The 26,876-nt window shown below is 41.7% G+C and overlaps 1 protein-coding gene across 1 annotated transcript in view; it reads right to left on the bottom strand.

Annotated features, from left to right (window-relative positions):
- The window catches only part of LOC127569513 (glutamate receptor ionotropic, delta-2-like), a 317,851-nt gene extending 293,924 nt beyond the window's left edge, over positions 1-23,927 (bottom strand). Inside the window, exon 1 of the mRNA XM_052014230.1 lies at positions 23,656-23,927. Within this exon, the coding sequence (XP_051870190.1) occupies positions 23,656-23,740 (85 nt within the window). The 5' untranslated portion in view covers positions 23,741-23,927. The remainder of the gene's footprint in view (positions 1-23,655) is intronic.
- Between the last annotated feature and the right edge of the window lie 2,949 nt (positions 23,928-26,876).

Genomic DNA, 26,876 nt, shown 5'->3' with positions numbered 1-26,876 from the left:
GTAACTTTGAATACATCCTAATACATATCCTGGATCAGAATCTTCTTGGTGTCACCTGTAATCACTAAACTGTCCACATAAAACCAAACAGAGATCGTAAATCCTGTCAATAGCAAACAACAATTAAAGTACACATTGTATTTGGATGTCGCTACAACAACCTCTTTGTTAATTCGTAAAGCCCTTCCCTGTTTTCACTCCACCTTGCACCCTGACCGCCTTTCTGACTCACTGCTTTCTATTTCAAAGTCAGAAAGTTATCTCCTCTAGCTTTCCTTTTCTGGATCGTCTCCAAGACTTTTAATTCTGACATGATTGTTTTCAGTCTGTCTTGTTGCACTCTTGCTAGATGTATTTGGCTGACATTAATAACACCATATCTGTGCAATATCCTTCAGAGGATCTTCGAGGCTTTGGAACTCTCCCACATTTCAAAGTAATTCTCACTCATAGCATACAACTCAATCTGTATGAGATTCAATCCATCCAGCAAAACTATAGAAAGCAAGAATCTTGTAGACATGGAGCTCTTTCTCAGAACCAATGCTGTCTCATCTTCTCCATCAGCGTCGCCTTTGTCGAACTACAGCAATGTTACAGCACCTCATGCTAAGCTTTTTGTTTATTACCTTGTTTGTGGCACAGCTGTTGTCCTTGTACTCTGTGAACTCTCTCTCTCTCACATAGATTACTGGCTCATCTTCCAAACTGCCTGCCATTGAGGTTAATCACCTCAATATTCTGAGATGGCCAAGTCATTGTTTAAGTGATACATTTGATTCAGACTATCAATGATGGCCTGTTTTATACTGGGTCATTTTCTCTGGGGCATCTCTCTCCCATCTAATTCTCTGACAAGTTTGTTACTTTTCCCTGAAGGACCATTTCTCAACCTCATGGTTGCCTCTTCTTTCCTCTGTCTTCATGATACAATATCTGCTTCACTTGCTGACCATGTTAAAATACACACATGCCCAGCCCTCACTCTAAAATATGTGACTCTCAGAGGATGTATTCAGCATTCTGCTTGTCTCTGAAGGAGTATTCTTTGTCAACATTATCCACTCCCTTTGCAAAATCATTTCGAGAGATATCTGCTTGGCTTCCTTTTCAGCCCAAGCTTCACAGTCCTCATTCAGATGGACTGTTTTGTCTGGGTCACTATATTTATTGTTGTACTTATTACTATCATGTACACTGTTTACACTGTGAGCTTCATGCAAGCAAGGAATTTCATTGCACCTTTGTGTATTTGACACTAAACTAATCTGAATCTAAATCTGTCGTCAAATTCCACCTGTGTTGGTGTCAATGCACTGTTACCTGTACCTGATCACCACCCCTGACCTTAAAGGTATTTATGCTTTCTTACGCTGGACTGAACTTTCCCCTCACTGTCCTACATAGTTGTAACCATCAAACAACCCTTTTTTGCAGCTATCTCATTTGAGCAGCAGCTTGAACTCCTGGTTTACTTACATCTGCTCTCATCTGGAGAACATTTAGCAGCTCCAAAGACCACCTGACCAATGAGTCTGCAAAGAGGGTGAGTAATATTGACGAAGAAAATTCCTTCAGAAGGGAACAAAGGGCCGAATTCATCCTCTGAGAATCTGAAATGTGAATAGCTCCTGGATCTCCTTGGTGCCCAATACTGTGATCCTCTCAGAAACACAGTTCCCCTATTCACTTAACACGATCCAATCTATTCCAATAATTGCAGATGCACCACTCATATTCTGTTACCTTGGTAGATGACTCGACTCATTCAGCTCTACCACCATCCCAACACGTTACTTTTCCCATAACTACTAAGGACCCTCTCCCCTATGTGCCCACCACCACTTTGTTCTGCATCAATTATTTCAGGTACACTTCTTGGCTAATGACATTTTGTCTTAACACGATGTCAATACATACATCTGTGGTAGCTTCCTCAAAGAAGAAGGTGGCCTTAGAGATAGTGAACTTTTCAATCTCAGAGGTGAAATAGATACTACTAAGTATTCCCATTTCTGTCTCCGTTGTATGATACTCCAACAGATTTGTTCCTTTGCATCTGAGCTATTTGGAGACTAAGTTTTTACTGAACTCTTACACCCCTGTGTATTATGGCTCACCCTGTGACAACTGTAGCTTTGTGCCATCTTGAATAAGCATTCAGAACTCAGTGATTCTACTAACATTCACAGCAAAGCCTCCTGCTTTTTGCACCTAACCCACAACCCTTCCAAGTTTTAAGCTCATGTGACTTGTACAATGGTGTCTTTCTGCCACACTTGTAGTATCCATGTGACTGAGTCACAATGAAGTTTACAGTGCCATTGTACCTTGGAAGTGTGCCCTGATCAGAGTTGCCTCTTATCTTTAAGTGCCATTTTCATAGTGGCAGCTATTTTACACACTCACTCAAATAACATCCACACTATTCAATAGTTTTGCCTGAATTCTCTCATCTGCTAATATGCACACTAAGCAATCCCACATTGACCAAGCTACAGAGGTTTGGAAATTGTACCTTTTGCCAGTCTTTAACCTAACCATCTATTATTCTGGTCCCTGAATGCACCTGCCAAACTTGTAGGTCACTCAAATTTCCAAAAGATCCTGGAGAAAAATGTCCCTACAGGGTTTTCAGTGGGTCCTCATACAAGACCTCTAGTTTTCCTGGCACTAGTAGACTCAACATTATCTCATATCTTTAACCATACAACCACCAACAGTGTTAAATTCCTCTTCCCATATAAAATAGCACCTCTCTGTTCTGTATTCTCCCATGAGACCTCAACAATACCATTCAACTTGGGAACATGTTCACTCATTCAATAGACAAGGTATATGGTTGGGTCTGCTTAAACCTCTCAAGCTCTCTGATGTAACTGTCACATCCACTGCCCCATTCTTTATTTCCTTCACATCCACTACCCCATTCTTTATTTCCTACAATACTGTTCCTCCTTCAGGCAGAAAAATCCAAACTCAACACCATTATACTATATGTAGTTTCTTTTTTACTGCTTGCACTGACAAATCAACAGATGGAATGCTATCAATAGAACATCTTGAAGGCAGTAAATCACAACTGTCAGCAGTGTCCAGTACAAAAATATATCAATGTCATTCAGTCCTAAAGGTTCACTTACAAAAAAATGCATTACACGATCACTGTCAAGTTGCTATGTTAATGATGTTATATATATGGAAGTCGTGAGTATTTCTTCCTAATGATGCATTAATATCTATCCAAAATCAGTGAAATAAGCTGCATGTTTATTGATATTTCAATCACTTTCTTTCGTTGTAGGAACACGTCATCTGTCAGTGCTCAACACCAAAGTAATTCAAAGGAAAATCTCAGAAAATAAATGTGTGCAGAACTGTTAACACATTTGTATCATGTAATACGCATGCAAAATTCAAGCAATTGCATGGTGAACTACTCCAAGCTCCCTGATATGCTTTCCCAATGTTAGACTATAAATTTCAAATAGCACCCTATTTAATTTTCCATTTCAACTATTCTTTAAGTTTGCACTTAAGTTAACAACTTATTCTGAGGTGGTCACTATGAGAAATTTTGTGCTATCAGCATTAACAACAGAGTTCAATTAACATAAACTTTCATAAGAGAGTGCACATTTCCAATACTTCACTGTGGTCTGAATTTGAATTATATTCCCAGAGATGAAAAGACATTGTGTTTGCCCACTGCACAAAAGTACCTCCCAGATAAGTCTCCAACTTAAATTCTAAGTTCTGCTCTGTGAAGTTATCTTGATTTCTCACATGCTTTTCTCTTACACTGTATGACATACAACATTTTCCTGGTGTTAATTTTATTTTTTTTCTTTGGGAAGTGGACATCAGTTACTATATTATCAGTTATCACCCTGAGAATGACACCTCCTGCAGCAATCTGCCACTGCAGCTACTTATTTGACATGGTTGAATTTGAACTCTCTGTTTCAGTTCTAACATCATAATCATTAGGATGCCATTACCCACTCATCTGATATTAATTACAAATTGTTTTTAAGATTTATATAATCTTTTGTCTGTGTTACAAAGCTCATGAAATAGACAGGGCTGTGCAAAAAATTGGCTAGGTAGTAGGAAAAAAAACAGAAGTGAAAGGTTATTTCTTGAACTGGTGGGAACTGTAAATGGGATTCCCCAGGGGTCAGCACTAACTCAAAAAGCAAGAAGATGCTGAAAGAATTCAGCAGGCCAGGCAACATCCATGGAGAAAAACAGATGATAAACATTTCAGGTCAGGACCCTTCTTCAGGATTGAAGATAGGAAATGGGGAAGCCCAATATATTGGGGGATAAAAACAGAGCAGTGATAGGTGGATAAAAGCGGGGAGGCAGGTGGGCACAAGGGGGTGATAGGTAGATGCAGGTAAGAGATAGTGATAGGCAGATGTGGGGGAGGAGGGGGAAAGCAGATCCACAGGGGATGGGTCAAAGGTATAGAGAAAGGCACCCCATGGGAGGAGAGGAAAAAAAATAGGTCAGGGAAAAAAGAGATAGGCAAGGAAAGGGAAGAAAAGAAAAGCTTCTATCTTCTCCCCAGAATCCACAAGGAGGACTGTTCTGGCAGACCAATTGTCTCCGTGTGGTCTTGTCACACTGAGCTCATATCCTCGCACCTGGACACAATTCTGCACCCCCCCTCCACCCGGTCCAATCCCTTCCCATCTATAACTGTGACACCTCGAATGCTCTCCAATTCTTCCATAGCTTTAAGTTCTCTGGCACGCACAACCTCATCTTCATCATGGACGTCCAGTCCCTATATACCTTCATTCCCCATTAAGACAGTCTCACCACCCTCCACTTCTTTCTTGACCAGAGACAAAGAGTCACTAACACTCTCCTCCACCTGGCTGAACTTGATCTCACTGTAAATAACTCCTTCTTCAATTCTTCAGACTTTCTTCAGACCAAGGGTGCAGCCATGGGCACTCACATGGGCCCCAGCTATGCCTGCCTTTTGTTGGCTACGTTGAACAGTCTCCGTTCCAAGCCTACGCCGGCCCCATTCCTCAACTCTTTCTCTGCTATATCGGCCACCTCTTGCAGCCATGCGGAACTCGACAGTTTCATAAATTTCACCACCAATGGGCTCTGAAGAGTTACAAGGTAGCCAGGAGGGAGCTTAAGAATGGACTTAGGAGAGCTAGGAGGGGGCATGAGAAGGCCTTGGTGAATAGGATTAAGGAAAGCCCCAAGGCGTTCTACACGTATGTGAAGAATAGGAGGATGACGAGATCGAGGGTAGGACCGATCAGGGATAAAAGGGGAAACGTGCCTGGAGTTGGAAGAGGTAGGGGAGGTCCTTAATGAATACTTTGCTTCAACATTCACCAATGAGAGAGACCTTAACGTTTGTAAGGATGGCGTACCACAGGCTGATACGCTAGGGCATGTCGATGTGAGGAAAGAGATGTGCTGGAACTTTTGAAAAACATTAGGATAGATAAGTCATCGGGGCCATACGGGATATATCCAAGGTTATTACGGGAAGCGAGGGAAGAGATTGCTGCGCCTGTGGCGACGATCTTTGCATCCTCATTGGCCACAGGAGTAGTGCCAGATGATTGGAGGGTGGCAAATGTTCCTTTGTTTAAGAAAGGGAGTAGGGATGACCCTGGGGATTACAGGCCAATTAGTCTTACTTCAGTGGTGGGCAAATTACTGGAGAAGATTCTTAGAGACAGGATTTATGGGCATTTAGAGAAGCGTAGGCTGATTAGGGACAGTCAGCATGGCTTTGTGAGGAACAGGGCGTGCCTCACAAGCCTGACTGAATTCTTTGAGGAGGTGACAAAGCACATTGATGAAGGTAGAGCAGAAGATGTGGTGTACATGGATTTTACTAAGGCATTTGATAAGGTTCCTCATGGAAAGCTCATTCAGAAAGTCAGGAGGCATGGGATCTAGGGAGATTTGGCTGTGTGGATTCGGAATTGGCTTGCCCATAGAAGGCAGAGGGTGGTGGTAGATGGAGTGTATTCTGCCTGGAGGTCGGTGACCAGTGGTGTTCCGCAGGGATCTGTTCTAGGACCCCTGCTCTTTGTGCTTTTTATAAATGACTTGGATGAGGATGTGGAATGGTGGGTTAATAAGTTTGCTGATGACACAAAGGTTGGTGGTGTTGTGGATAGTGTAGAAGGTTGCTGTAGATTACAAACAGGATATTGATAGAATGCAGAGCTGGGCTGAGGAGTGACAGATGGAGTTCAACCCGGTAAAGTGTGAAGTGATACACTTCGGGAGATCGAATTTGAAGGCAAAATACAAGATTAATGGCAGGACTCTTAGCAGTGTGGAGGAACAGAGGGATCTTGGTGTCCATGTCCATGGATCCCTCAAGGTTGCCTCGCATGTTGTTAAGAAGGCATATGGTGTGCTGGCCTTCATTTGTCGGGGTATTGAGTTCAAGAGCCACAAGGTAATGTTGCGTCTTGATAGAACTCTGGTTAGACTATACTGAGAGTATTGTGTTCAGTTCCGGTCGCCTCATTACCGGAAGGATGTGGAAGCTTTAGAGAGGGTGCAGAGGAGATTTACTAGGATCCTGCCTGGATTGGAGAGCATGTCTTATGAGAATAGGTTGAGTGAGTTAGGGCTTTCCTCTTTGGAGAGGAGGAGGATGAGAGGTGACTTGATAGAGGTGTACAAGATGATAAGAGACATAGATTGAGCGGACAGTCAGAGACTTTTTCTCAAGGTGAAAATGGCTAACATGAGGGGGCATAATTTTAAGGTGTTTGGAGGAAGGTATCGGGGGGATGTCAAAGATAAGTTTTTTTTACTCAGAGAGTGGTGGGTGTGTGGAATGCAGTGCCGGCAGAGGATGTGGGAGCACATACATTAGGGACATTTAAGAGACTCTTTGATAGCCACATGAATGATAGAGAAATGGGAAGGAAGGGTTAACATTCGGGAGGGAAGGGTTAGATAGATACTGGAGCAGGATAAAATGTCGGCACAACATAGTGGGCTGAAGGGCCTGTACTGTGATGTAGTGTTCTATGTTCTATGTTCTAATTTTCACCCAGCTCTCCAATTCACTTGGACTATCTCTGATACCTCTTTACCCATTCTCGATCTCTCCATCTCATCTCAGGAGATTCTTTATCCAAGGACATCTTCTACAAGCTCACTGACGTCCACCGCTATCTTAATTACAGCTCCTCGCACCCTGTCTCTTGCAAGGACGCTATCCCTTTCTCTCAATTTCTCCACCTCCGCCACATCTGGTCCCATGATGAGGTTTTCCACTCCAGGACATCTGAGATGTCTGACTTCTTTACTAACGGCGGCTTCCTCCCTACTGTGGTCAAGAGAGCTCGCACCTGCATCTCTGCCATTTCCTGCACCTCTGCTCTCACCCCCACCCCTCCCAAACCCAACAGAGATAGGGTCCCCCTTGTCCTCACATTTCATCCCACCAGCCTACGTATCCAACATATCGTTCTCTGCCACTTCTGCCATCTCCAATGGGACCCCACCACTAAGCATATCTTCCCCTGCCCACCCCTTTCTGCCTTTCATGGGGACTGCTCTCTCTGCAACTCCCTAGTTCACTCCTCCCACCCCCGCCCATCCTGCTCCCACCCCGGGGACTTTCCATTGCCCTTGCCATAGGTGCAACACCTGCTCCTACACCACCTCCATCCAGGGACCCAAACAGTCCTTTCAGATAACAGAGATTTATCTGCACCTCTCCTAATGTCATTTACAGCATTCGGTGCTCCAAACGTGGCCTCCTCTACATTGGCGAGACAAAACGCAGACTCGGTGACTGTTTCGTAGAACACCTGCGCTCCATCCGTAACCGCGATCTGCATCTCCCTGTTGCTGGTCACTTCAACTCCCCCTCCCACACTGTCACTGACATGTCAGCCCTTGGCCTCCTCTACTGCCAGGAGAATCCCAAGCGCAAACTGAAGGAACAGCACCTCATTTTCCGTTGTCAGACCTTACAGCCTAACGGCATGAACATCGAATTCTCCCACTTTAAGTAAACCAAACACCCCCCAACCCCCCACTATGCCTCTTCTTTTCTTCTCTTTCCTCCCACCAATTTTATTTTTTTTCCTCTCCTCCCCTCCCCAATGGGGTGCCTGCCTCCATACCTTTGACCCAGCCCCTGGTGGATCTACTCTCCCCTCCTCCCCCGCATCTGCCTATCATTACCTCTCACTTGCATCTACCTATCACCACCTTGTGCCCACCCCGCCTCCCCTCTTTTGTCCACCTATCATAGCCCTGTTTGTTCCCTGCTATATACTGGGCTTCCCCTTTTCCTACCTTCAGTCCTGAAGAAGGGTCCTGACCCAAAACGTTGACCATCTGTTTTTCTCCACGAATACTACCTGGCCTGCTGAGTTCCTCCAGCATCTTGTTGTTTTTGCATCTAGATTCTAGCATCTGCAGTCCTTTGTTTCATCAGTACTAGGTCTACCTTATCTCTTGATGTGTTTTAATTACTTGGACTGGGGTGTACAGGGCACTATTTCCAAATTCGATGATGATGCAAAACCTGGAGGCAATGTATACAGTGAGGAGAATAACAATAACCTTCAAGGAGATATAGACAGACTTGCAGAATGGTGCCAGATGGAACTTAATGCTGAGGTAGGTGACGTGTCACACTTGGAAGGAATAATGAGAATAGACAATATTAACCAGATGGTACAATACTAAAACGGGTACAAGAACAGAGAGAACTGTAAGTGTATATGCCTAGCTCAGAGTGGTGAGGCTTTATAAATAGTGGCACAAAGTCTTGGAAGACATAATTAACCTTTATATAACCCTGCAGTCCAATTGCAACAGGAATATGATGTCCCTTTTTGGATGCAACGCTTTAGGAAAGATGTAAAGGCTTTACTGGGGGGCAAAGTGATTCACAAAGTTATTTTTCAGGATGAGGGATTTTAATGAACAGATTGGAGAAGCTGGGGTCGATCTCCTCAGAACAGGGAAAGTTGAGAAGGGATCTGATGGAGGTAATACAAATTCTGAAAAGCAAACTTAAGAGTAGATGGAGGGAAACTGTTTTCTTTGGTGTAAGGCAATAAGAGTTCCTTAGTCCTGCAATTACGCCCTATCTTATTAAATCTCTCACCATTTAACAAAAAGTCTACTCCACTAAAGTCGATAACCTTATATTTTTCCACATTATATTCCACTCGCCATGTTGGTACCCACTCACTTAGCTTGTCCGTATGCCTTTGAAGCCTCTTTACATCCTGTATACTCACAGTTCCATCTAGTTTATTATCGTCAGTAAATTTGGAAAACACTTTGGTCCCTTCGGCCAAATCACTGATGTAGATTATGAAAAGCTGGGGTCCAAGCAGCAATTCCTGTAGTACTCCACTGGTCACAGCCAGCCAACCTGAGAACAATATGCTTATTCCCAGTCTTTGTTTTCTGTCCAACAACCAATTCTCAATCCATGTCAGTACATTTCCGCAATTCCATGTATTCCTATGTCGGACCTTATCAAATACCTTCCAATAATCCAAATGCACTACATCCACTGATTCAAGCTTATCTATTCTACATCCTCAAAGAACTCCATCAGTTTAATCAAAGATGTTTTTCCTTTCATAAATCCACATTGACTCTGCTCAATCCTCTTTTTAAGGAGTAGTGTAGGCTTTTAAAAAATAACTACGGCATCCACCATCTTTAAAACCACTTTCTTTTAAGACTCTGGGATGTCAATCACGGGATCCTTGGAATTCATCAGCTTTCAAACTCACCAACTTCTTTAGTACTATTTTTTGACTAATACCAAGTTCATTCAGTTCCTCATGCCTGTTAGAACCTTGATTCTGCCCCCAGAATATTCTACACAAAAAGATGCATTTCACTGTGTGTTTCGATGTACATGTGACTAATAAAGATATCTATATCTGGAAGTTTTTGTGTGTCTTCTTTTGTGAAGACAGACACAAGTAATTGTTTAATTCATTTGCCATATCCTTATTCCCCATTATAAATTTTCATGTGAAGGACCCACACTTGTCCTTGCTGGTCTTTACCTTATTGCAGTACCTAAAAATTTGTACTGTACCAAACAAGTTCCAAAATAGTCTGTACTCCAGTGAATTCCTCAATGCTTCTTAAATTTACCTTCCAGCTTATTACAGTAAATTTGATTCATCAAATCTATATGTAGGTTAAAGTGCCCCATAATTTTGTACTAAGCCTGTCACACTAACTTCCAGATTTATATCACACCCAATATTACAACGAGTGGCACAGTGGTACAGCTAGTTGAGCCATTACCTCACAGTGCCAGAGACCCAGGTTCAATCCTGACCTTGGGTGCTGTCTGTGTGGAGTTTGCATGTTCTCCCTGTGATCATGTGGGTTTTCACTGGATGCTCCGGTTTCCTCCCACATCCCAAATATGAATTGGTTGGTAGGTTAATTATAGACTGTAAACTGCCCCTGGTGTGGGGGTGAGTGGTAGAATCTGGGGGCAGTTAAAGAGAATGTGGAGAGAATAAAAAAATGAGATTGATATAGGATTAGTGTAAATGGTTGATCAGCACAGACCTGGTGGGCTGAAGGGCCTGTTTCCATGCTGTATCTCTCTATGACTCTACAATTTGGTGGTCAAAAATCAGAAGAGACTGACTTAAGATCATTGGTAAAAGATCCACAAGGACATGAGGATTTTTTCATTTTATTTTACACAGTGAATGGTAAGATCTGCACTGCCAGGAATAGTAGTATAGATAGGTTCAAAAGGCAGCTGAAATTGTATTTGAAAGGAAAAAAAAATCTGCAAGGCTATGGGGAGAGGGGACAGGAATGGGACAGGCTAGAATGGCCTCCTTCATGCTGCCATAGAGAGATACAGCACAGAAACAGACCCTTCATCCCACTGAGCCCACACTGGCCATCAAGCACCCATTTTATTCTCGCACATTCCCATCAACTACCCCCCGGATTCTAGCACTCATCTCTTTACCAGGGGCTAATTACAGTAGCTAATTAACATAGTAAACCCACACATTTTCGGCAGGAAAACAAATCATCCAGAGGAAAGCCACCGGGCCACAGAGAAAACATGCAAACTCCACACAGACAGCACCAGTGGTCAGGATTGAACTCAGCTCACTGAAGCTGTGGAAGTCTGCCACTGTGCTACCCCTAATTAATTAATTCTGTTAATTGATCAACAAAAGGGGAGTGTTTCAGCTTTGTGAGGATGTAAACCAACAGCCAAATCATGACGTTTTTTAGGCTGAGATAAGAAGTGATCCCCCAAAGTACTGGTGCTGGCCTGATGCTACAAGCCAATTGCATCTACATTTTGCATGCCTTTGTAATGTATGGGATGCCTATGAATAACTGTCAGGCCACTTTTTTGTTACTCTTGAACCAAACTATTTAATTCTGACACTTAACTTGCTTTTAAACAAAGCTAAGAAACAGCTAAGAGGCTGTAGATATTCTTCAATCGGAATAATACACTTGAAAAACGTAATTACCTACCTAACAGTGACAGGTTCTTTTGATCTTATGTGTTGCATTCTACCGTGGAGACCCTGAAGGCACTAGGGCAGATACGAGGTATTGCTTTCTCGTCAGAGTTCAGCTTTCAACCCCTCTGTTTCAATAGCTGACATTCAGAGTTCATCCAGTAGGAGGGAGCACTGTCACACCCACACACAAGATTCTCACCTGCAAAACTCGTGATTATCAGACATTGTTAAAATTGCAATCTGGAGATCATATATAATATGCAGAATTGTTTCATTTTTTAATGTGGTATTTACACCGGCATCATCTTGCTGCCTTGTTTTTACACCTACAAAGTTATGATGGTTGTGAATAAATCACTGCATTAGTTTATACAGAGAAACAACATTGTGTTCCTGTCTTTCAAAGTAGGAAACAGTGCACTAGAAAGAAAGGCAGGCCATCTGTGCATTCTCCACTGTATAATGTTGCGGTAAAAAGCTTAAGCAATCTTCTTGCATATTCATTCTCATTAACAACACACGAAAAGGGCAAGATTGGAACCTACAATATGACTATTTATAAAAATTCTTATTCTCTAGAAACACAAACAAATAAACAGATTGGACCCTTTTATCATCATAGAACCACAGTGGCAAACCACGGACAGCTCTACCGATTGTCCCCTTTGCACCATTTTATTTCCTTTCAAGTACATATCCACATTAGAAAGGGACAATTCAATCTGTTTTCAACATTGCTTCAGACAATACATTCCAGATCACAGCAATCCACTTCATGACAGGAAATCCTTATTGTGTTTCAAGTTCTTTTACCTCTCACCTGAAGTAGAAATCCAATGATTAACGACCCATCTGCCCCTGGAAATAGGATAAAACTATACAAACCATTCACAATTTTGCACACTTCTATCAAATCTCCTCAGAATTTTCCCTGCTCTGAAGGAGAACAACTCCTGCTCCTCCAGATTAACTGGTCCCTGATCCCATTCTAAGAAATATTTTGAGCCTGCCCTTGAAGATTACCTAAAATATGGCACCCAGAAATGATTCCAACTTTCCAGCCAAGGTATTAAAAGCATTTTATAAATCACCATAAACCTTATTTATGATCAATAAGGTTCAACTTACAGAAATAGGCCAGGGTGTAGTATCCCTTTCTGATTATTTGTCTGATTTGTATATTTGACAGATAGGCAATATGTTCAATTGCGGATGTGTTATTGTGTAGAAAAGGAATGAAGCCAAGGTAATTTATAGATCGCTTCTACCATGTAAAAGTTGCTGGGAAACAAATGCCACAACATTGTGACGATACATTCCATCTGTATCCTCTCAAGCCATCTGAACAACTGTTTAAAAAGTCATAGTCAGCAGTATGATCTAACTCATATGCCTAAAATTGTAAGATATCTTTATTAGTCACATGTACATCGAAACACACAGTGAAATGCATCTTTTGCGTAGTGTGTTCTGGGGGCAGTCCGCACTTCCGGTGCCAACATAGCATGCCCACAACCTCCTAACCCCTACGTCTTTGGAATGTAGGACTTTTCATTTTAGAAACTTTGTTTCTCCTTTTTGCCACTTGTGTCATTTGCATTTGAATTCTTTCTAGCTTCATTGAACCTTATTTTCCCCTACCACCTGCCACCTCAAATATTGCAGGTGTTGGAAATCATAAATAAAATGGCCAATGTCAGAATTACTCAGTAGGTCAGGCAACATCCATGGACAAAGAAATAGTTAATGGTACAGATTGTTAAACTTTCATCAGAACCAATGACCATTCATCATCATTCTTCTGAAAAGTCATTGACCTCAAACATTAACTGCTTTTCCCTCCACAGATGTCTGACCTATTGTGTATTACTAGTACTCATTATTCATTGTGGTTATATAGCTGTCATTAGCAAAGATGACATTTATTATCATCACTCACTGCCTCAAGAATATCTAATTAGCCAAGTTAGATCACATCTTGCAGTAGACTGGAGCCATGTGTAGACAATAATGGGAAAGAACCCTTGGTTCCTTTCCATAAAGGACATCAGTAAACAGTTGTTTCTCCCTAATGACAAAGGACAACTTCAGTCTCATTTATGGGGACCAACTTCTTGAGAGCAGACTTCTAAAAAAAAGTTCAAATCTGCAAAATGCAACTATTGGACATAAAGTCATGTTCCTTTGATTATCAGCAGAGCAACCTGGCTACTGAACCACAATACTCACACCCCAAACTCAATTTATTTCTATTTATCTGCTTTTTGTCAGTTACAATTCAACAGAGTTTATAGCAATCAGCATCAGCCACCTCTTGCACAAGTCAGACAATCTTTTATGAATTACTCTTATTGTCAGAGAACTAGAAGATGATCAACTGTATAGCCACCAGGGCAAATGTAAATGCATTAGAGAGGATACTGTTGACCTATGCTCTCCCATAGAAATGGAAACAAGTCACATAACATTTATCTGGACTTGGAAGCCGAGTTTTTGCTAATGCTACAGCTGAGAGATAATCAGAGAATTTTAATGTTTCCTACAGTCAACTCACCAATCCTCTATTGCTGCTGGAATGATTATCGCTGTGAAAGATAGTAACATTTGCCCTCTATGCCAGTCAGTCTTTTTCAGGTCAGGCAACCATAAGATCAGCCAATATTGTTGCGTATATCAAATGATTTTTTTTGTCAGAACCAAGGCTTCATTTTTTCCAATGGATTTTCATGATGAATGATTAAAGACTTATTTTTCAGAATGACTGGTTTCCCAAATAAGATCGATTTTATTACCAGATTCTGATAAACGCCTATAAATGTACTTGGACTTAAGCACACAAAGGGATTCCACTTCATCAACATGTATCTTGTAAACAACTATAAGAATAATCAAAAAATAGCTGTGATTTATTCACATCAGTTGGAGTCTGCTTATCTAGCACTGGTGCCCCTCGAGGTGGTTGGTTTCAGAGCTACAATGAAAATTGTTTTGAACCTTGACGGCAATAGTGCAGGCAAAAATCCAGAAGAATCTTGACAAATTGCATCTGTCATTAAGAGCTGATAGTACACATTACTTCTCAGCTAAATATTGCTCCAACAGGTGCTTGTGGCAATATATCTTCACAATTAAGATCACAATCCCCATTTTCCATCACCTATACATTAGTTCCAAAGCTACCTCTGGTAAATAAGCATCTCCATTTCATCCCTGAATAGTTGGAAAATACTGACTCATTCAAGAAAGCAGAACTTCACCCAAAGGACATCTACTGAGCTCTCCCCTCTTTTTTCCAGTCCTGATGAAGGGTCTCAACCCGAAACATCAACTGTCCATTTCCCTCCACAGATGCTGCCTGACCCACAGAGTTCCTCCAGCATTTTATGTGCGTCTACTGAGTGTTTCTTTCATTCAGCTACCTGAACGTTTAACTTCCTATCCAATATTTCCTGGCTTCAACACCTATCCCCACCCTCCCACCATATGATGCAACCTTTTTGCATATAAGAGATGAGAAAACACTAGTGGGTACTCTCTTCAAGCCCAAAATGTGGAACACAAATGTCTATACTGCTGATGTCCCACTGTTTTGCCCCTGCTGGAATTCTTATCCTATAATTTCTAAATGCAGAAGAAAATGAGAAAGACAAAGGTGATGCCATTACAGGGTATCATTTTTACAGTAACAGAGCAACAGTTTACTAAGTTGGCATCTTGAAAGTAAATGACCTTACAACAAGGCAATTCCACATGACAAACATTCCACCTTATATATGTTAATCAGTGGTTCTGCCCAGAATACCTGCATGTAATGTTGAATCCCAAAGTACATCAGACTAATCCATATTGGCTCTTCCAAGAAGGCACCTTTTGGAAAGGGGAGTCAAATTTTTGAGAATGGATTCTAAATCCCTCATATTAACTTTGCATGTTATTATTTTTCCTGCTTTTTTCTGTTTGTAAATAAAACCTGATTTGTATTTTGGTCTGATGGAGTGATCTAAAATGCAATACTTGCCATGAATCAATTTCTACAGTCAGCATCTAATATATTTGCAAGTGAGCTTTTTTTTTATTTCCAATCAAGATTAATTGTTAGGCAACAGCTACATTAACTCAGTGCTACAAGATGTAAATGGCATAAAATTTAACTAATGAACAAAAACAGCATTCCATCCACAGGGATAATTAACCCATTCAAATAAAAAAAAACAGAATAGAGTGCCATTTTGTTATGTACAAATGGGGTCTGACTACTGGAAAATACAGAGGATATTTTTATTTATTTAAAATGGAATGCAAAGTACATTTCCCTGTATTTTAATTAGTTTTTCAAAAGACAAGTATAACTATTGTACCCCAGAGAAACATTAGCGGAATTTACATCAAGGATAGGGAAAACACAGGAGGAGAAAGAAAGCCAACAACAGAGGGAAGATAGAATCATGTGCACACTATCTCGTATGGAGGAGCCGGGAGAATCTGAGAGAGCCCTGGATGGAGGAAATATAGTAAAATAAAAATGTCCAGGGACAAACTTCCTTGAATCCAGAACTAACATGCAGGCACAGTAAGTGCATGAACAAAGATAACATCAGAGAACTCCATACATCTGTTGGATGAGTCCACAGAGAGGACTATCAAAGCTTTTTTTTCCCTCTTTCCCATGTGCTGCTTTCTCAGATTTTCCCCCACTGCCTTCTCATACATTCATCCAAGTAAACTCGGATAACCTTCCTTTAATTGCTAGAGTATTGTTATCTCATTTTCTCACCTTTGCCTCTGTCATTAACTTCTTTAGTCTCTGAACACCAAAGGTTTTTTATAGAATACTTGAGTCACCATAGTCTACAGATGTGGCATAGTGGAATACAATTGGCACTGGACTTCCTCAAAGCTCTGTGAAATTTCATGACATCAACTCACATTTTAACAAGGAAATTCCCTGATGTTTAAGATGTATTGCCCTCTCTCAGCTGAGGAATCTCCAGTGACTGATGTCATAACAGGCAAAAAGGAAGATGGTTGTGATTGATAGAGATGAACGATCTCAGTCTTAGGATGTTAATACAGGTACACTTTAGGGTAGCAGACTAACATGAATGACTGTCTGCTGCTTTCTTGATGATCTTCCTGCCATCATAAAATTAAAACTGGGGATCTTCCCTGATGATTGGACAGTTCCATTTCACTCATCTCTGTCTCAAACAGATGCCCCCTTATTTAAAACAATAACCCTTAGTCCTAAATTCTCTCACATGAGGAAACATCTTCCCCACATTCAATCAGTCAGCACCCCTCAGGATCAATCAAGTCTCCCTTCGGTCATCTAAACTTCAGCAGATACAATCCTAGCCTGTCCAACCTCCTTAGTAAGACAACCCCAACCCCCAAACCCACGCCCATTTCAGTTATCGGTCTAGTGAACCTTCTCCGTATTGCTTCCAACTCATGTGCATCCTTCCTTAAATAAGGAGACTAATACAGGTGACCTCTGTGTTTCGTGGGGGGGTGGAGAATGCGTTCCTAGAAAGTGGTCTGAAATGCGAGTTTCCATAACGTGAAACTGCATTGTCTGCACGTGCATCAAGAAATGCAAGTTTGATAAAAGATTAATTTTGTGTTGATTTATTTACCTTTTCTCACATCAATTCCATGAAAGCGAATTTTATTCCATATGTCAAATTTCTGGGCAGCAATTTTTGAATTCTGTAAGGGTGAATTTCCGTAACACAAATAGCCATAATGTAGCAATTGCTTGTACAGTGCACCATACTCCAGATGTGCTCTCACCAGTGCTCTATATAACTGAAGCATAACCTCCCTGTTTTGTATTCAATTGCCCTACCAATAACCATCTTGTATCCATTCCTACTTACTTCATAAACATGCATTCTAACCTTTTCTGAACTGTGTCCAAGGACACGCAGATCCCTCTGACCTCACATCTCTGCAATCTCTCACCACTTTAATGAAATGCTTCATTTGCCTGCCAATGTGGACAATTTCCAAATGTTCTCATATTACGTTCCAAATAGCAAATCTTCATCACTTACTTAACCTATCAACATCTGTTTCTAGCCTCCTTATGGCTCTTCACAATTTAGTTTCCCTTTTTCCTTTGTGTCATCAGCAAATTTAGCAACCGTATCTTGAGTACCTTCATCCAAATCATTTATATTAATGATAAGAAGTTGAGGCTTCAGTGCCAATCCCTGTGGTACACCACTTGCTACATCTTGCCAGCCAGGAAAACACCCACTTATGCCTACTCTCTGTTTCCTGTTAGCCAGCCAATCTTCTATCCATGCCAATATGTTGCCTCCTACATTGTGAGCTTTTATTTTCTGGAGTAGCCTTTGATGTGGTGCCTTATCAAATGCCTTCTGGAAATTTATGTATAGTTTTTCCACTGGTTCCCAGCATGACATGAAGATAACTTCCTTGCAGTTACCAAAGAACTCCAATAAATCAGTCAACCCAAATCATGTTGACTTTGTCTGATTACTTTGATTTTTTTTTTCTGAGTACTCTGCTATAAGTTCCTTAATAATAGCTTATAAAACTTCCTTATGACACCTGTTAAAATAACTCGAAAACTCCTGCTTCTTTGAGTAAGAGAGCTACATTGGCTGTTTTCTAATGGAGCTGTCTTTCTATCTACGGAACTTCTGAAAATTAAACCCAATGTTACAACAATGTCACCAACAACTTCCTTTAAGACTCTAGGATGAAGGCAATTAGGAAATGGGAGCTTGTCAGCATACAACTCCAATGATTCACTCGGTACTACCCTGATCGTGATAATTTTCCTGAGTACTCTTGCCTTCCAATAATTGAATTACAGTTACCTCTAGGATGCTAGATGTGTCATCCAGAGTGAAGACTGATGTAACATACCTGCCTAATTCACCTACCATTTTCTGTTATTAATCTCCTAGACTCACCTTCTTTAGGACCAGTGCTCACTTTGTTAATTATTTTATTTTTCTCCATATTTATAAACTCTCACTCTCTATATTCAGATTTCTGACTAGTTTTGTCTCATTCTCTAATTTTCCTTCCTTTTTAATCTTTTAGTCATTCTATGCTGTTTTTGCATTCTGTCCAATTTTCTGAACTGCCACCTGTCTTTGCCCAAATATATGCTTTGTCTTTAGCATTTTTAATTAACCATGGATAGTGAATGCGTGCTTTGGAATTTTTCTTTGGTGATGTATCTATTCTGTGAATTTGGAAAGACCCCTTAAATGTCTGCCATTGCATCTGAATTGACCAATGCTTTAGCCTGAACTACCAATTACCTCTAGCCTGTTCTACTGTTATATCCTCATAAATGCCCCTATTTAAACTCAAAATAGAAGATTTAGACTCATTCTTCTCTTTCTCAAACTGAATGCAAAATTCAATCATATTATGATAATTGTTACCTATGAACTCCTTTACTAAGAGGATTTTAATTAATCTCATCTCATTTTACAATACCGCTATGGCCTGCTCTCCTGAACTGGCAGTTCTAAGAAATTATCTTAAAACATTTTATGGACTCCTCATCCTCATCAGATTTTATTAGTGTATATGCAGATCAAAATTCCCTATGATTATTGCCATATCTTTCTGACAAATTCCCTTTGTTTTTTTTTCCTTCTGCCCTACTGTGTGGTTACTATTATGGGGCCTATAAAGCACACTCACAAGTGACTTCTTTATTAGTTCGCCATCCCCACCTAAACCATTTCTACATCCTGGTTTCCTGAACTCAGGTCATCCCTCACTTTTGTGCTAAGATCAGCTTTAATTAAACATCCACTCTGCCATCTTTTTATAGCTTCCTATTCTTCTTAAGTGTCACGTGTCCTTCAATATTCAGGTCCCAAATCTATGTCATCCTGCAGCCATGTTTTTATAATGGCTAATGGACCATACTTACTTATTTCTATCGTGCTCTCATTTCATCTGTTTTATTTAAAACAGATGAAATGAGAGCAAAATCTCTCAGAGCCTTTGGTCTTTTTTTATTATTTTTTATAACCTCTGTAGCCTGGCTGCTGATTTATGCTTCGATCTATACTCTCTATCCTTCCTGTCAAAGTCTATTTATCATTTCCCATATTAATTGCTTTCTCTCTGGCTTCGTCTCTCCTCTTTATTTTACCACAGCATCCCAATATTGATCCCTTGACTCCATGTTTTAATATTAAATCCTCTTTACTTCCTTAGTTATGTGGCTCAGTGGTATGCTGGTCCCAGCATGGCATAGACCATTCCAACTGTACACTTTCCATTTTCCCCAGCACTGGTGCCAGTGGTCCATTAACCAAAGACCATTTCTACACCAGCCATTTCTCCAACTTATTTCCCTTTGCCAATTGCACATGGTCCAGGTCACAACACAGAGATTATTATCTGAGAATATGCTTCTTTATTTGGTATCTAGCTCCTCATATTGACTATGCGGAGCCTCTTTCTTAGTCCTGCCTATGGGGTTGGTATCTATATGTACCACGATGACTGGATCCTCCCCCTCCCCAGCCCAGAGCAAATGTCCAACACCTTGGAGTTGGTCATCTGCAGTCTTGCTCTTTCCTGCAGACAAGAGTGCTTATTCCCTCACTATACTGTCCCTACTAATGCTCATGTTTTCTCCCTCCACTTCAATGGCTTCCTCCACCGTGGTGTCATGGTCAGTCAGCTCATCCACACTGCAGCCATCTAAGCAACCAAAGAACCTCAATCTCATTGGACAATTGCAATAACTGAGGTTCCTGCACGGTTCTCTTACCCATCCTACTTGTAATCACACTCCCTAGCCCTGACCAGTAACCAAATCAGAAGATCCATTGAAGGGGCGTGACCACATCCTGGTTCAAAGCATCCAGCTGACTTTCACCCACCCACGTATGTTACGGTGTCTGCAGCTTGGCCTCCAAGTCAAATACTCTGAGCCAAAGTTCCTCACACCACAAAGACCTGGTGCAGACATGTTTGTCCTGGATCACAAAGTCATCTAGGAGCTCCCATATGACACATCACTTGTCTTACCATCCTAAATGTGTATTAATAAATCATTTAATTATCTATGCAATTGTTTTCCTTTTCGACAAATTTGTATTACCTCCCCTCCAGTTCTGCACTATTTTAAACCTTGGGGATGGAATGGACCTTAACGTCAGCGTCTTGATGATGCTTGCCTCACAAGCCTGATAGGGTTCTTTGAGCAGGTGACCAGGAAGATTGATTAGTGCAGTAGATGTGGTCTACATGGATTTTAGTAAGGCGTTTGATAAGGTTCCACATGGTAGGCTTCTTCAGAAGGTCAGAGGGCATGGGATCCAGGGAGGCTTGGCCGTGTGGATTCAGAATTGGCTTGCCTGTAGAAAGCAGAGGGTAGTGGTGGTGGGAGTGCATTCAGATTGGAGGGCTGTGACTAGTCATGTCCCACAAGGATCTGTTCTGGGACCTCTACTTTTCATGATATTTATTAATGACTTGGATGACGGGGTGGAAGGGTGGGTTAGCAAGTTTGCAGATGACACAAAGGTCTGTGGTGTTGTGGATAGTGTGGAGGGCTGTTGAAGCTTACAGAGGGATATTGATAGGAAGCAGAGCTGGGCTGACAAGTGGCAGATGGAGTTCAATCCAGAGAAGTGTGAGGTGGTACACTTTGGAAGGACAAATTCCAAGGCAGAATATAAGGTTAATAGCAGGATTCTGGGCAGTGTGGAGGAGCAGAGGGATCTGGGGGTTCATATCCACAGATCCCTGAAAGTTGCCACATAGGTGGATAGGGTAGTTAAGAAAGCTTATGGGATGTTAGCTTTCATAAGTCGTGGGATCGAGTTTAAGAGCCACGAGGTAATGATGCAGCTCTACAAAACTCTGGTTAGACCACACTTGGAGTACTATGTCCAGTTCTGGTCGCCTCATTATAGGATGTGGAAGCGTTGGAAAGGGTACAGAAGAGATTTACCAGGATGCTGCCTGGATTGGAGAGTATGGATTATGAGGAGAGAGTAAGGGAGCTAGGGCTTTACTCATTGGAGAGAAGGAGGATGAGGGGAGACATGATAGAGGTATACAAAATATTAAGAGGAATAGATAGAGTGGACAGCCATTGCCACTTTCCCAGGGCACCAGTGCTCAATACAAGAGGGCATGGCTTTAAGGTAATGGGTGGGAATTTCAAGGGAGATATCAGAGGGAGGTTTTGTTTTTACCCAGAGAGTGGTTGGTGCATGGAATGCACTCTCTGGGGTGGTGGTGGAGGCTGATACGTTGGTCAAATTCAAGAGATTGTTAGATAAGCATATGGAGGAATTTAAAATAGGGGGATATGTGGGAGGAAGGGGTTAGTTAGTCTTAGGCGAGGTTTAAAGGTCGGCACAACATGGTGGGCCGAAGGGTCTGTATTGTGCTGTATTGTTCTATGGTTAACTATTTACCAGATACTGACCAAACACCTGGCTGCTTTCCACAGCCCACAGCACATTGCTGAGTAGGAAATGACTGTCGTTTCAGATTAACTTTTGCATGGGCTTGCTTTCTGAAAGAAACAGTCAGCTTTGGCCATTTTTCTTCAATGACCTGTGGTGTTACTTTTAGACTTTAATGGTCAGATTTCAGAAATGGGTAACTGGAGCTGCTGTATTGCATTTTCTTTTCCTCCTTTACTTATTTTGTTACTTTTCACACAACATCGTTGGTCCTAAGAGACAGTTCGGCCCATTGTCCCTGTGCCGTTATAAATTGATAGGGTGTTATCCACTCCAATCCCCACCTATAACTTGCTCTTTATTGCTAGAATGCAATGTCAGTATCCTTATTGCAGCAGTGGCTTCCACAAAACTCCTAGGCTTCCTCCACACCACTTCCCAAACTACAAACTGCGCTACAGAAAGAAGAAAGGGTAGCAGGCGCATGGGAAGATCAGCAGCGGTAAATCACGTCCTGCAACCCACCCCCCGAAACAAAAACTTGGAAATATATCGCTGTTCCTTTACGGTGGCGGAGTTGCCTCGCAACTGAACGAGTGAGGCTTGGATACCTTCAACTCGCTGAGCGTAACGGTTGGGGAGGACGGCTCCCCACCACCTTCTCAAGGGTAACTCGGGTGGGTTTTGGCTGTCCCGTGCTTCAGCAATGACACCCACATCCCACAAATGAATGAATGAAACAGAAACTAGCGGTCCCCTTTTCCTACCACACCTCATACTTGTACCCCCTGTCGGCGCACAACGCTGTGAGGGTTCGGACGCGGTGCTGTCCCGCTCTCGCTGTGCTGGGTTCGCATTGAATTGTCTGCATTCACCAAGGCGCTAGACTTCTAACGCGACGTGCACCGGCCGCTCGGCTTCAATTGGATTCAATTGCCCCGACTTTGCCCACTATAAATAGACGACCATCTCTGCAGGAGACGGCTGCATCAGCCGTCTCCAGTCTCCCCCGTTTATTCCTTCTCGCTTCACTTTGCTTTCCGACAAAATGTATTGGTGCATGATTGACAGTTGTAGTGGAGTTGGTGAGGCCTGTTTTGCTCAATTCATATCTCTCAATTGACCATCGATCCCCATTTAGAAAGCTCAAGGCCCCGATCACCTTGTGCAACCTGCATCTCGTAAAGCACAAGCCACGGTAAAATTATTTTTTTCCAACTTGCATTGGATTTTTTTATTCTATTTTTCAGGTGTGCTGAAGATGGGGAACAGTTTATGCACATATTAATGAAGCATGTGTATCAGAGGGGATTTTCCAATACTTCAATGCGTTCCGTGTACAGCTACAGAACCCGATTCAATGTTTTATCCAACCAATTTATGTAGTAACACACATAATGCAATGGTAGCTTTATGTTACCATAACAACTTTGAGAAGAAACGTCAACACCAAAAACTCCACACGGCAGCTATTAAGCAGAAACATTAATTACTTTGTGCGTTGACTGCGTGATACAAAGACTTTCATTCAGGCCAAATTATAATTCTTGCAGAAGCGCCGTGTTAAAGAAAGGCCAGTGCTAGTTTAGATCTTGGGCTGCTGGAAACGCACGACGTAAATAAAAGCTCATTGTACTTGTGGCAATCAGCTCCGCCACGCTCACCACCATTAAAAAGACGAACGAACAGTGTTGCCTTACCTATGTGAATGATAGAATCACTCGCTACAGTGTCGGCACATAAGATCCAAGCGATGGACACAATCAGAGCGGCGAAAACTTCCATTTCCTTTATACTGTCAGTTGAAGACAGCCGATATCCACTGCATACAGCACATAACGTGAAAACGAAATCTTGCGATCCAAATTTATCGACGAATTAAAGCGTCTTTATTGAAACGGCCCGTGTCCTGCTTGACAATCCACTTCTAGAACTTTGCTTGCATTATTTTTTTTACGAATAACATGCACAAAACGTGTCCCTTGATCTCACTCTTCCAAAGACTGAAAGCACCAAGTGACGACGAGGTAAACCAAACTACAGCTAAAATATGCGCGATTGGACTAGAGCAGCTTCGTTACTTCCCCGTTCGCTGTTCATGATGTTGCAAAGAGAATGTATGTTACCGTAAGTGGCTGCTACTGATTCAATATCAGTCAGTAGCGAAAAATCCATGACACCCGAAAACAGAGAAAGCCAGAGCGGCGAAACAGTACAATCTCCAGTTGCAGACCGTCTGCAGAGACCATTCGTCTCTCTTGCGCTGTGTGCTCTGGTTCCAGCAATTGGAAGGGAGCTGTATCTTGACAAGGCAACGGAGGTGCGAGCCACCTCTATCTCCTCAAATCATTGTATTGCAACGAATCTTGAAAAGCGGTCAAAACATGAGGCGCCAAATAGCTTGCATACACACACACAGAGCCATGAGCGGCACTGACTGGCAATACCTTCAATTTGCGTTTGTGAAAGTGACGTTATGCAGCATTCTCCGGAATAGGACACGCAGAAATGCCTTGGGTTCATCTAAAACTCGTCACGGGTTGTTAACAGCATTCAAAGCGGGCATGCTGAAAACACTGAACGCCTTCCATGCTTTGGTGAGCGCTTAATCCCCAGAAGACGTTTGTATTAACGCGTTTAATACATCCTTGTACTTGGATGAGTTACAGTTCAAATTGAAGAACCAGAGATAAAAAACAACGATAGCAATCTTGTGTAATGTAGCTATCGTAATCTCGTCATCTGGGGACGCAGGCACGCTAATTAAAATAGGCAGCGACAAACTTACTAACTGAGGGGCATTTTCTGTTGCACTAATGGGGTAGGAGCAGTAGCTGAGCCTGCTCTTTTGATCTCGCTTCACATGACGTCATCCAAAAATACTATTTAAATAAATGAAAGATAATTAATTCACGATAGTCCTTTGTATGGAGTTGGCAGGCGAGAAACAATCCCCGAAGTAATTTAGTCTGATAACTCACAAGGTAGGGGGAAAGTCCAAGTTGAGAGATAAATACGTTTTTCTATTAATACTTGGTTAGCACCACTCCGGCTAAAGCAGGATAAAACTCCCTTTAGGCACCGATAAAGACCGAATAACACTAACTTTTGATTCCATTTCTGCAGCGTATAATAATCAGCAGACCTCTGTGCCCTTTCGCACATTCAATCTACCCAAATTTGCTTTACGTAGGAATTGAAAGAGAGAGGTATGCTGGCCCGTAAATCACTAAAATATTCTTGAAGCATCGTTATTGTCCCAGTCATAAGAAACTAGCGTCCGTTAAATATCTAAAAGTAGCTGTAAGAGTAAAATTATAGAGGTTGGTAAGGAGTTCCAACAAATAATTGATTAGAGTTAGCGGTATACAATGAAAGTGATTAAGCACAAGAGGGATGCTGAGGGAGAACATTTTGAACAGATTGTGAAGCAGTTTGGACAAGTAATTGGCTGGAACCAGGCAGCTATCGCGACAAGGGTGATGGTGCATACCCCTGGACAGACAGGAGAGTGGCACAGCAGATGGAGGCCCACTCTGCGCAATTTCTCTTGTCTTTGGACCTGGAAGCAATGAGAGCAAATGGAAGTGACACTTACTGCTTATACTTTCAGACATTCATCTTCTGCATCCTCCACTGAAATGTTCTGCTCTTGGACATGTATTCCCATACCTGAGGGAGAGAGAAAAACATAGTTTTCAGTCAGTGTGTCATGAACACTGACTTAACCATTCACCAGAGGAATATAATTGTATCCGTGTAAAGGCATGCTATCTAACTTTGTCTTCATTAAAATTTCAACTGAATTTCATCTCCCACAGCATTCCTTCAAGAATGAAAGAGAATCGGGGGTGGACCTGTAGGCACCACTAAGTTCAAGACCAGATATTAAAATGCCAATTTTAACTTGCAACAGAGAGGTGCTAGGAGCAGATGACAGTGTGTGCAGGAACCCAACAAAGTTTGGCTATTGTGGCCCAGCAACATCAGTGCAAAGCTGTTATTAGCAAAGTATGCCTGGGATGCTGGGGGTGGTTTTACTGGGTTAGCGGACTGAGGAGCATGATGTAAAGGGAGTTTGAGGCAAAAGGCTGAACTTTACTTATGAAGTCTTTCTGTGGATAGAATGGTTGATTCTGACTCCTTACCTAGGTAATATACTTCTGAGATTCTACTGTAACATGGATCCCTGTTTTTATTTGGCCTCTGGCAGAATTGGAGTTTGCACTGTGGGCTGAGATCTGAAACTTCATTGGTGTCTGTTGTAAAGCCTCTCTAGCGCATCCTTTTGGGTGCACTGGAAATCCTAGGTAGAAATCTGTAAATGTAAAAATGATTGTGGTTGAATTTGAATAGATGCTTGTAGTGGCTTTGTAGGTAAAGGGAATTTTACATTACAGCTGTGGTCTATTGAGACCTCAAGTCCTTCAGAACAAGTATTACCTCTTTATTGAAGACAACACCTTTGTAATTACATCATATGTGCAATTACATTCTTACACAATTCATTTACATATTTCTACACAGATATAACATACTACATTTCCTCTTTGAAAAAGTGCTTCCCTATATGTACAAAAATTAAAGTTTCAGTTTGTTGGCTGGCTTTCTCAGATGCTTGACCACAAAAACAGTTTTTGGATCTCTGAGTTTGTATTTTTAAATGATCTGAAAGACACGTGAAATCATGTCTCAATCCATCATTGACCTGTGTCTCCTCTTCAGTGGTTGGTTCCATATCTACTTCTGGAAAAGGTTTGCCATCACCCATTTCTCCAGTATGTCTCTCAATGCAATCATTTTGTCAATGTGGAGGCTTCTGGCCTTCCCTCTGCCATGCACAAGATATTGTTTAGTCCTTTAGATTTGTTATATTCACCAATATACAACTTCAGTGTGTTATACTTGTTTGACAGTCTTA

This window comes from Pristis pectinata, chromosome 4 (genome assembly GCF_009764475.1).
Source record: "Pristis pectinata isolate sPriPec2 chromosome 4, sPriPec2.1.pri, whole genome shotgun sequence".
Classification (NCBI taxonomy): Eukaryota; Metazoa; Chordata; class Chondrichthyes; order Rhinopristiformes; family Pristidae; genus Pristis; species Pristis pectinata.
The sequence above is the reverse complement of the archived record's forward strand: the minus strand, read 5'-3'. Positions and strand labels throughout refer to the sequence as shown.